This window comes from Palaemon carinicauda, chromosome 38 (assembly GCF_036898095.1).
Source record: "Palaemon carinicauda isolate YSFRI2023 chromosome 38, ASM3689809v2, whole genome shotgun sequence".
Lineage (NCBI taxonomy): Eukaryota > Metazoa > Arthropoda > Malacostraca > Decapoda > Palaemonidae > Palaemon > Palaemon carinicauda.
In genome coordinates, this window is record NC_090762.1 from 7,497,110 (window position 1) to 7,509,586 (window position 12,477).

Sequence of the window (12,477 nt, forward strand, 5' to 3'; positions counted from 1 at the left end):
GTAATAAAGAAATATATATATATATGTATATATATATATATATATATATATATCTACTGTCTCGGCTATTTTTTCTCACATCTCAATAATAATCATAGATTGGCTTCTCTAACACCAGAGATAACTAACGATACCTATTTACAATTTCACCTTTGAATTGCGACACAAGAGTATCAAAAAATAAGTATTATGCTCGGCTATTACTCCTTGACACGATTACCCGTAGTAACTAGTATTACTGTTCTTGCTACTAAATAAAAAATCCCAGAATATCAATCTGCTATCTGGTAAGTAAGTAATGATACATATTACTTATAATGAATCACTGTGATAGGTAAAAGACGCCTCTACCTAAATCGAATCTCCTTAAAAAATCAAGGTGTTCAAATAAAAGACAAATCCTGGTAGTAACTAAACCCGATTTAACCTAACAGGAATCATTCTACAAATAACATAAGCCATTTAACACAACCCTCTTGAATGCCAAGGCTTTCGTCCCTAACACAAAAGTTACGTGACTCAAAAAACTATATTAAAGCGTCAGTAACTTCGTGACACGATCGCCACCAACCACCACCACCACCACCAAAAAAAAAAAAAAAAAAAAAAAAAAAAAAAAAAAACCCAAGATAGTAAAATTAATTAAAAAAAAGGTAATGAAATATTGATACAATACAAAATGCGAAGAAAATTTCTTTGCTGTTTACTATCCTTCATGAATTACTAAGATATATGCTGCATTGATATAGACAAAATTTCAGTCGGATTAACGCGTAAAAATCATCAAAAATATATTAGTAACAGAATCCCGAAATGTGTTAAAAAAGTCGGCGTGAAAACTATAAAATCATAAGATACATTCACAAAGATATTGTTTTTCGGTTTTACTTTTTTTTTGACGCGAATTGGAGGGTAGACATCAGTACAATGGTTGGCGTGTAACCTACCTATAGTCCATTTCTTTTAGCGAGGCATATTTGCACGGACTCGCAACGGTGCCCTTTTAACTCGGAAAAGTTTCCTGATCGCTGATTGGTGGGAAAAGATAATTCTAACCCATCAGCGATCAGGAAACTTTTCCCAGCTAAAAGGGCACCGTTGCGAGTCGGTGCAACGGTATGCCCTTTTAGCTCGGAAAAAGTTTCCTGATCGCTGATTGGTTGGACAAGATAATTCTAACCAATCAGCGATCAGGAAACTTTTCCGAGCTAAAAGGGCACCATTGCGAGTCGGTGCAAATATGCCTCGCTAAAAGAAATGGACTATAGTATACAATTCATTGCAAATACCGAAGGCTACTGCTAACAAACACCGATCGAGTGTTCAAAACTACAACATAGAATATTTACATCATGTAAATTATTTACAATTGCACTGGACGAGTAAAAGAAAGATTAATACTATTCACCAAATTATTCTTACTACAAAATGAAAACTATTTTAAATATATATATATATATATATATATATACATACTGTATATATATACATATATATACACACAGTATATATATATATATATATATATATATCTACAGATGGCCATGCCAAAGCAACGTTGCGTAGATTGAATTTAATATAACTGTATTATGACGCTAAAACAACTCAAAACACAATTCTTTCTCTCAACTTCCTTACGGAACAAATAAACCAATGAGGATTTTACGTCAAATTTTCATTAACTGGTACAACCCACAATCTCTACGGTTCTCATTATCAACACCTTGTGCTCCGTGACCTGAGAAGCAATGGGTTTCCGTGCTTTCCGTAAAATAAAAATAAAAAGTTACTTTCGACGAACCATTATTTTTATGACGATACCATACTTTTTTTTATTCCTAATATAGACACTTAGGCATCCTAGCAGTACCAGCTGAACTCGGTTGAGTCCCTTGTTAGGCTGGAGGAACGTAGAGAGTAGAGGTCCCCTTTTTGTTTTGTTTCTTTGTTGATGTCGTCTACCCCCCAAAATTGGGGGAAGTGCCTTGGTATATGTAATGTATGTGTATAGACACTTATGGGACAGCCAATCGAAGACTTTCATTTGAATAAACCTAATTTTTTTAGGGATAAATGCCCTGGTTTCGCATGGCCCTATTCGCGAGCCTTGGTGTTTCTTTTTATCTAAGACGAATACACTGATATCGCAAAGGCTTTATATTTTACATTCAAGGAACTAATAACATAGCTAATATATTACAGACTAATGCCCATAGTTAGCAACGCAATGATGTTTATAAGACCAAAAGACTTACCGAAATATAACTAATTTCCTATGAAAAATATTCTAGTTAGTAAAGACATTTTCCAGGGAACTATACCGTTAATTAGCATAGCTCAGATATTAATTTAAACGACCATTACATTTACCTAAAATAGTTTTGACTTTTTTATGCAATACTACTCTTGATTAACATCACCTTGATTTTTTCTTCTAATTAAAGACTGGTATAATGATTTTACACATCCTTTCTTTTAATATTACTTTCCTCATTATTACTAGTTTAGCAACAACCCTAGTTTACAAAAGCAAAATATTACAAGCCCTAGGGCTTCAACAGGGAAAGTAGCCTAGTGAAGAAAAGGAATAAATTAACTACATAAGAGAACAAATAAAAATATAATATATCTTAAAGATCAGTAACAACTTTGAAATAGATGTCATGTATAAATTACGAAGAGAGGCTTAAGTCCGCCTGTTCAACAGGCTTCAAGTTCTAACTTCTTAAGTTCCACCAATTCAACTGCCTGATTAGGAAGATCAGTCCATAATCTGGCCACAGCTGGAATAAAACTTCAAGAATACTGTCTAGTGCTGATCATTATGAAGAAGAAGGGAAAACTGCTAGAATTAACTGCATACCTATAATACTACGTACAGGGGTGGTACAGTCTGGGAAGATCTGAATGAGGATGGTCAATCATGAAAAATCTTATGAAATATGCATAAAGAACTAACTGAATGACGGTGCCAGAGATTAATATCCAGATTTTGAATAATAAATTCAATAGACCGCAAGTTTTTATCAAACAAATGAAACAATTGAAGCATTTCTTCAGGATAGTTTGATGGCACAAAATCTTAAAAGATTTTCTCAATAAGATATTTTCTTTTGTGCAACTATATAAGAAAGAATTCCAATGTTTCTCAAAAGTAAATTTGCAATAAAGAGTTATCACACAAAATTTTAATGAAGACGAATATTTTAATTAGCATAACCCTAATTTTCTTTCTTTTTATTTAAAAAATCAGACTTCTTCCGATTAGCATCGAACAACGCGAAGGAAAACGGAAGATGTAAACATCCAAAGAAGAGATAAAGACGCCTCTTGACAAAAGGATATGAGATTCAGGGATAACCCTACTTTTCGAGATACAGTATACTGCCAAGAGCAATGGAGATTCTAAGAGAAGGGAAGAAATAGTGTTATTAAAAAGGATTTACCATAAGGGTAAGGAAAAGTTGTGGCACAACTGTTACTAACGAGTGTTATAACCATCAGTAGGTCTTCAGTGGATTCATAACATGTGAAATATAAAATTATCAAGTTATGATCTTTACATAGATGTTATAGTATCATTACTTATTACTATTACTAGCTAAACTACAACCCTAGTTGGAAAAGAAGGATGATATGAGCCCATGGGCTCCAAAATGGAAAAAATAGCCCAGTGAGGAAAGGAAACTAGGAAACATAAAAAAAAACACGAGAAGTGATAAACAAATAAAATAAGACATTTTAAGAACAGTAACATTAACATAGGTCTTTCATATATATACCATAAAAATCTAAAAAACAAGAGGAAGACATATAAAATAGAGTAATGTGGGGAGTGGTACCCTCAAGCTAAAGACTCTACGCAAAATGAAGAGCTGTAACGTAAACCATGAAAAAAACTTAGTTGAAACTTGCTAAGAAGGATAACAAGACGAGAATCGTCTTCATTATACAATACTTCCCACTTAGGAGAGAGAGAGAGAGAGAGAGAGAGAGAGAGAGAGAGAGAGACTAATTAATACGAGCAGAAGGACAATATATCGTGTCATTAATATCAGAGATAAAATCTGCTTCATTATCAATAGCCTAGGAAATTATCATTACTGAAATAAGAGAAGGGTTAAGGAACTTTCAAAATCTTTATAAAATGAGACACTTATAATTGGAATATGGAATATAAAAATTCATAAGATAGAAAGATATATTCTTTTATGTTTGGTACTACTCATCTCAACTTATGAGAGAGAGAGAGAGAGAGAGAGAGAGAGAGAGAGAGAGAGAGGAGAGGAATAACGAGAAATCTTCCAGAGGAGCTTCTCGGTAACGACATAGTCATCCGAAGTTGTCGAAGAGATAGAGGCTATTCCTCAAACGGGAATTCAAGAAAATTCGTCCTTAATGATGCCCCGCAGAAGATGGCGTACGACTGCAACGTGGGACTTAATTTCTCCCGTCCGAGTTACTGCAGTATAATAATTGAAGTAGGGAGGGCACCAAAAGGGCATGGATTCCGGGGAAAGAAGTGGCAATCGCCGCCCTTACGTCACCGGGCTAAAAGGTTGATAACTGCCTGAGTTGGAAGAGGGACATGGGGACGGTGTGGACCGCTTCCCAAACCATTGAATGCACTTGTCGCCTGGCCCCCCAACTCATAAGGCGCACACTAAGGAACGAGGGCGCGGGCTGCTTCCTTCTGAGATCCCCCTGCCCCTACTACCAAGACCGTCCAAAGACCCTTCCCCTTTTTTGAACCCCCTCTAACTCCTTCTCTACCCCTCCCCACATCTCTCCTTTCTTACTCCTGAACCTGATCATATTTTTCGCTTCTACCCTAGACCTTCGTTTTCTGTTTCATCATTTTATCATTTCTCTTTGACCAATCTTTTATTATTCACCAAGAGAGATTTGTGAAGATATACATACTGTAGATACATAGGAGCACATACACAAGAATGTATTATATTCGTTTACTCTATCTTAAATTTGAAGGCTTCGGTAATCAAAAGTATTTCTTCATCAAATACACAATTCTTAGTTTTGGATGTCATATAGGCCATTTGCTTAATTATTTCAAATTACAGGGCATTATTTAATTTTTCTGATTAAAATATTTTTAAAGTCATAAAAAAAATGTTTCCTTTAAGTTTCTGACAATGTTTTTAACTGTAATATTCAACAGCTTCCTTTTAAATATCTACATTACAATTTCATCAATTCGTATACCTATCCATTTTAACTGTCCTTTTCAATGAAAACATTACTCTTTTTGTTATAATATAACTTCACATATTTTCATTTTCCTTGCCATTACGAGAGCATAAATCTATCTTTCTGCTGATACAGATAAACCATCTGTATTACGATAACACTAAACTGTAAATGCGCGTACTTTTCACTAATTTAAAAAAAAAACTCACACAGAGAAGATATTCAAAACTTGAACAGCTACGAAATACATCTTGAACACACTTGACTTTCAAGTCTTGTAACATTTTACCTAGATGAGAATCAACTACTTCCTCACATATAATTCTCAAGCTGAGATTTGCTGTTCAACAATAAATTGTTTGCCTTTCACTCACTTTCAACCAAACAGCTAAACCCATTTAATAAAAAAAAAAAATAAAAAAAAAAAAGACCATACAATAAACTGGTCACGGGAATTTCTGGTACTTTCAACCAGTCGACGCTTTTAGGCTAACAAATCCACGTGACTCTTGATATGATTTCCATCTACATTATATAAATCACACCAATGACTAAATTCGGGAACCAAAGGTTTAATGTTATCTATTCATTTCTTTAATAGCATGATTGGATGCTCTCCATCTCCTACCAGGAATACATGGAAACTATAATGAACGGTTTTGGACAAAACTTAGTGATGTTTTACCTTTGTCTACGGAACAATGCATTGGATTTTGCAGTGTATCCAAGTCTGGATCTGGATCCAGGAATTTTTTAGAACTTCGTTTTTTGCCACTGATGTGTCCTTGAAGAAAAAGAAAGTTTCCTGACATTTGCGAAAGACATTGTAAATGAAGTACAGTATTTAAGTAACTATGCTTATCACAATGGCTGAGGTTTTTTTATCATAGATTGTCCCTTATTGATATACCACAGCCTATGCAAAGATTTTTTTTTTTTTGGAGGGTAGGCATCATATTGAAAGATGTACAAAATGAAAAATAAAATTAAACAACAAATCGTCTACATATCAATTCTTCAGACTGGAAACCAATGGATGTACGTTATTGTTCTATACTTGAAACGCCTAAAAATGTCTAAAACAATTTTTAGTGATTTCCACCAAACAAAGAACTGATTGGTAAAATCCTTTTCCTCCATCTTCTGGTCCAAGAAGGGAGGAAGAAGGGTCAGGTTAAACAATTTTGAATCAGCGACGATTGCAATTTTCACGCTAAATCGTGAGTAAAAAAAAAAAAGGAAACTAGAATGAGAGGGTAATTTCATATAAACATGTAAACATACACAGAATACTTACATTAAAACACTATAAATATTAATGTGTATATGGTACGTGTGTAATTTCATATAAACATGTAAACATACACAGAATACTTACATTAAAATACTAAATATTAATGTGTATATGGTACGTATGTGTGAGATTGTGCATGTGCAAATTGTTTAAATGAAAGCGCTTGATACGTAGTCTTTCATATTGTTTTTTAACCATTTTGTTCTTGTGTAACGTGCATTTTGTGATTTTTTTTAACAATAGTGTCATTGTGTGTGTTCACAGCGTGTATATGCACACGCAAAAAAAAAAAAAAAAGGAAATAGGTCCAGAACCATTAACTAGATATCAACGTAAAACCAGCTCGACTCTTGGGATTAGGTGCTAAATCAATTAGGAGTAAAAACATAGAAGTAAACATAGAAATGTTTTAAATCAATGCTAATGACTATCATGAATTTTCAAATAACAAGAGTCGAACTGGGAGCAGGGTTTAAACTTGGAGCATGTGGCCATTACCTTAGATGCTGCTGCTTTTTGACAGATTACCTTAAAACTTTTCAAATTTCCTTAATTTGAAGCTAGTAAAACCGAAATTACCTTAAAAATATCATAAGCTTTAAAAAATTACTTCAAATTACCTCAAACTAAGGTAAATACCTCAAAAGTTTAAACCCTGACTGGGAGCAACACGACGTTCAGAAGCACAAAACATAAAAATCTAGGTATATTTTACCGGCTGCTTTCTTGGCGGCGTATAAGTTGGCTTCCTCCTGGGCCTTCCCTATATTCTTCTTATACCTGATGCGTTTGTTGCCGAACCAATTGGATACCTGAGGGTAAACGGTCAGTTACATCCACTACCCAACAAGCCTTCATTGGGCAGAGCAAAAATACATATGTATAGTACAGTAACACGTCTGCATTATTAACTTATATATTCTATAGAAGACGTGACAATATCGTGGTAACAAATTTAATTATGTGAACAATACTTTACTTATTGGAGAATAAATTAGATATCAAGAATACATTTCGGTAATCTTCGTTGAGATTTTAACATTATTTCACAATGAAAAAAAATATATATATAAAAAGCAAAGTTAAAGTCAGGTCTAATACAGTGAACGAAAATGTTTTTTTAAGGGATGTCTACAGATCCTAATACAACCAATAATAATAACAATAGCAATAATAATGAAATGGAGAGAAAAATACTTAAGGGAACTTATACTTAGGCAAGGATTTGAGGTTTGGCAACACAGAATAAAGAAGGAAATACTGACAGAAGAAAACAAAATAACGGTATGCAATAAAGCACGCTACATGGCTAAATATGTAAATAAAAAATAAAATACATCAGAATCTATAACATGCAAGCTTGGTCAATAAACGTGCAAAAGCAAAACACTAAAAGAAAACAACTGAGGCTTTCCAGAAAAGATGCAAGCAATGGAGGCACAAACAAGCTGGGAAACTACGTGGCTGGTTTTCTCCAACCTACAGAGATTTTTTTTAACATTTCAACAAACTTCATTTTGTCTCGTCTCAGGCTGAGAAGGCTGGTGTGCCACGGCTCTTGGCCACCACACCTATACCAAAAGTTGGTGTCTATGTTTGTAATCATGAATACTTATTTCATTACATTTGCAGGTGGTTAATTTGTCTGAGGGACACAGGTGAGGAGGAGGAGGTTGATGGTGAAGATCATAAAATATATGAGGATGCAAAGGATTTCGCACGTCTTTTTTCAACATTTAACTGTTTCCTTTATACTAAAGAGGCTAAAAAACTTGGGCCGAAAAGCAGCTCTAACAGAAAGCGATATATATATAAATATTTTTCGTTCTTCCTCTCTCAACCATAATCATGAGAACAAAATATGGCAGAAGCGATCACAGGATATTGACACTGGAGTGACAACAGCATCAAGAGTTCATCCTGACCCGTGATGCAGGAGGCACTCGTTCATCGCAGGTCAGTGCCAACGAGCGAGGACGTCTCTTCTTTTTTGAAGCCTTGAAGCAAAATAGGAAAAGTTGCTTGCAGAGGCGTTTCAAGCGTGAGGAGGGCCCATCTCTCACAGGCTCTGTGTTGCAGAACGAAGAATGCCTACCACCCACCAGTCGGATGTACATCTCCATGAGTGCCCCAGGAAAAGAGACAGTGACAGCACACTACGGCTGGGGGAGGGGTTCTTTTGGAGGGGAACGCTGAAGGAAGTCACACGAGCAGCCAGCAAACGGGGCACAGCGTTCCACACGCAAAAAATTAGGTTTCCCACATCTCCAAAAATATGTCAAGGCCCTCAAAAATTTATTAAAAAACCTCGTGTATTCAAACGAGTGAAATCAAAAATAAATGCTTAGAAAACAAAATAACAAAATGATCTCCCCTGATACTTGTCGTACACAAAACAAAAAGTCTTAAGTATGAGTTATTATGAATTATGAAAACAAGGTAATTGTGGTCAAGTAATCCATAAATGGAAAGGGCTTGAACAGAGATGTGGGAAAGAGTAATAATAAAAAAAAAATATGGGAGACGCGGCACTCCGCAAGCGGCTAGCAGCGAGTGGGAGGGGTTGGAGGGAGGGCGGCGTGCCGCATGTTAGTGGATTAGTGAAGAAAAGATGAGATGAAAAACATTATACAAATAAAATTTGGGGAGATGGGCACGACACGCCCTCACCATAGCGTGGCATCACGACACAGCAGGGGGAAGTATGACTACTTCAGCTGTGACCAAAATTATATATGAATACAATTTCGGACAAGTTCTTTTTTTTTATCAAGAGGCGAGTGGCACCATACTCCCAGGAACTCCTCTCCTTTTGGCATCTATGTTTTTCTCCTTTTTCATTTTTTTTTTTCCTTCTGCGGTTGTGGCGCTGTCAGATGGATCACACACTCCCAGGCCAGCACCCAAACGGCAGGAGGGGGTGGGGGGTCACGCATACTGTACTATTTATTGATATATGGATTATTACTTTTTTTTTTTTGTCAATGAACACTTTTACATGGGCGTGCATCACGTAGGCAAACAATCAAACAAATGAAAAATCAATGAAAAAAGTCATTCCAATTATGTGAAGGTAGGTAAAGCCCTGACATGGTACAAAGGCTCCGAGCATGAGAAAGTGCCTAGTCAAAGTGACAGTGATGTAAGGAAACAGATATCCTTTAAAAGTGTTGTTGCTGTTGTTGTTGTTGTTGGCCGGGAGCTGGCCTGGGAAGGTCCACCTCCAACACCCGTGGGTGGTCCGCCATTATCACGTCATCACTGGTATTCTAAGCAGTAATAATAGCAGTGGGTTCAGCATCACTATAGTAGCAGTTGTTGCATAAGGTTGTAAAAGTAATAGCAATATTGTTGCAATAGTATTGGCTGTGACATTAACTGTTGAAAAACTATTACCATAATAAGCGGATAAGTGCCATGTTTGTTTCAAGGCACTTCTCTACAGGACTGTATGGTGACCTTTTATTTTCATACAAAACACGGCCATTGGTGCTAGGTAGGCCGATTTATGTTTTCATTTAGGGGGGGCCAGGGGAAAAGGGGCTTGGCACCGCCGCCCACGGGTGTCGGAGGGGTCCTGGGTAGCATTTGGTGTCCTTAGAGGCGCCATACCTGCTGTACCGTGATGTCGCACGCTCGGGCCAGTTCCTCCTTGGCTTCTTCGCTCGGGTAAGGATTGGATAAGTGGGAATAGAAGTAATCGTTCAGGATCTCAATAGCTTGTTTACTAAAGTTTCGTCTTCGTTTCCTGCAAAGAAGTTAACGAGAGAGACCGTTACACGTTTCTTTACCTGAGCCACTGTTATATTTGACTTCCGGGCCAATTCCTCCTTGGCCTCTTCACTAGGGTAGGGGTTACTTAGGTGCGAGTAAAAGTACTCGTTCAAAATCTCTGTAGCTTGTTTGGAAAAGTTGCGTCTTTTGCGCCTGAAAGAGAACAGCCATAAAAAACACCTTTGACCAAATAAAAAAAAAGCTATGGGGAATGGAGGATGGAGTAGGGCAATGGAAGAAGAAGAGGATAATAAAATGAGAAGGACGAAGGAGGACTAGGAGGTTGTTTTAATCTTTCTCTTGATCTGTATTTAAAAGGGTAAAGGAGGGGGATAAAAGGGACAACGAAACTACCAAAAAAAGCGCCACAACACCGTCCACCAAGCGTTATACTCTCTCTAGCTCTCTCTTACCGTACCTGCTGTCACCTGAGCAATTGAACACGCATCGTAATCGTCTGCTCAACTCTTGCGAATTGTTAAAACAAAAAAACTTAATTGTAAGTTGTTACAAACATAAAATATAAATTGGTTAAAATAATGCAAGAGCTCCTTGATACACAGGACGCGAGGATGATGACGATGAGTAATTCTTTTAATAATAATGAAATGCCCAGGTGGTAGCAGTGGCAGGACAGGGAGAGGACAGCTTCAAGCTCTCTACACCCTGCGAGCGATGTATGTGTGTCCTGTGTCAACAAATGTTGCAGGTCTCCGTCACGCCAGCCAGTTGCAGTTGGTTGTATTGCATGCCGTAGACGACTGCTCAAAAAAATACCACTGCCCCCCCTTTCCACATCTTCCTTTTTTTTGTAGGGAGACCTCCAAAAGCACTTTCTATCCCAAATGCACCTTCAGACATAGCTCGCCCACACCCAACACAAAATCAATTATACGACAAGGTTGCTAACAATAAAGGCTTACAGGGTGGAGCGTGAATGTGCGAGGGTGAGGAGGGACAACTAATGCATTGGAGGGGAAGAACAGATTAAAAAAAATAGAATAAATGAGACTAAGGAAATTGAAATCAAAAGAAGGGTAAGCAAAGCACTAATACTGGGCACTACATCACCACTACAATGGCCCAGAGGGATAATTATTTGATAAACAAAAACGAAAATAATTCATAAGGAACACCTAGTGGGATTAGTGCCCATTCATGTGTCACTGCCGTGCCCTACAACCCAATCACTACTTGGAATAACACAACAATAGTCATAATCAAAATAAAAAGTTGGCAATAAAGGTAACTGTCTGCTGATTCGTCACAACAGTTTAGTCACTGAACGGATGCAGTTGGATGAGTGATGGGAAGGAGGGAAACAGCGACTTACTAACAGAGTATAAAATAAATAAGGAAACAGAAAGGAACAGAAACTAAGGAGAGAGAAAATCTGAAGAGAAGAAGGGGATGGGGGTGGCAGTGAGAGAGCAGTGTGGCTACTTTGGCTGCAAGGTAAAAAAAAAAAAATAATAATCTTTTTCCCTGGATGTGGGGGGAAAAAGATGTAGGTAGTCGGTTTGGTGGGTGGGTGGGTCGGATAAAAAAAAAATATATATATATCTCTTTTGTGATGATGGGGGGTGGGGGGGATGATGGAAGACAGTTGTACCTGGTTCACGGTTATGCCACAGCGACGTGCCAGAGCCTCTTTTTCCTCCTCAGAGGGATACGGGTTTGACAGGTTGGAGTAGAAATATTCATTCAGAATTTCAGAAGCCTGCTTGCTGAAATTTCGTCGGCGTCTCCTGGAAATAACCATTGGCCACAACGTGAGGATCGGCGAGGAGAGAAATTGCTCACCTCATATTATCTACAATTTTTATTTTTGCATGATGGCTGCTGTATCCAGCCCACCAGGAAAGGGGTTATATTAATATATTCAATAACAACAATAGATAAGTCATATAAAAAAGAGGAAAGGTATTATTAAACATATTTAATGATAAGTTAATCTAGTGACAAATATAAACTATTAAAAAAGAATGCATAAAAGAACACTCCTTTTTCTAACCAACTCTGGTGGGCTGAACATTATAAATCTTTGGTGGAAGAAAAAAACATTAGTACAAATAATGACATTGCTCAAAGGATGCCAAGAAAGAAAACGGCTTTAAAAAGCCAATCGTGAGGAATCACAAACGTAAAAACTATATCTTTTTATCATTTGAGCAATGTCTAAACATTAAAATCATAAAAAT

General features: G+C 36.9%; 1 protein-coding gene across 6 annotated transcripts in view; it reads right to left on the minus strand.

The window, feature by feature from the left end:
* LOC137630414 (homeobox protein extradenticle-like) overlaps window positions 1-12,096 on the minus strand; it is a 34,384-nt gene extending 22,288 nt beyond the window's left edge. Inside the window, exons 1-3 of one of the 6 annotated variants that reach the window (XM_068361869.1) lie at window positions 11,889-12,096; window positions 7,218-7,314; window positions 5,894-5,992 (exon numbers count right to left, since the gene is read on the minus strand). In XM_068361869.1, coding sequence (XP_068217970.1) covers window positions 5,894-5,992; window positions 7,218-7,314; window positions 11,889-12,038 — 346 coding nt within the window. In that variant the 5' untranslated portion in view covers window positions 12,039-12,096. The remainder of the gene's footprint in view (window positions 1-5,893; window positions 5,993-7,217; window positions 7,315-11,888) is intronic. The other 5 variants (XM_068361871.1, XM_068361870.1, XM_068361868.1 and 2 more) reach the window with 5 other exon arrangements.
* Window positions 12,097-12,477: the final 381 nt, after the last annotated feature.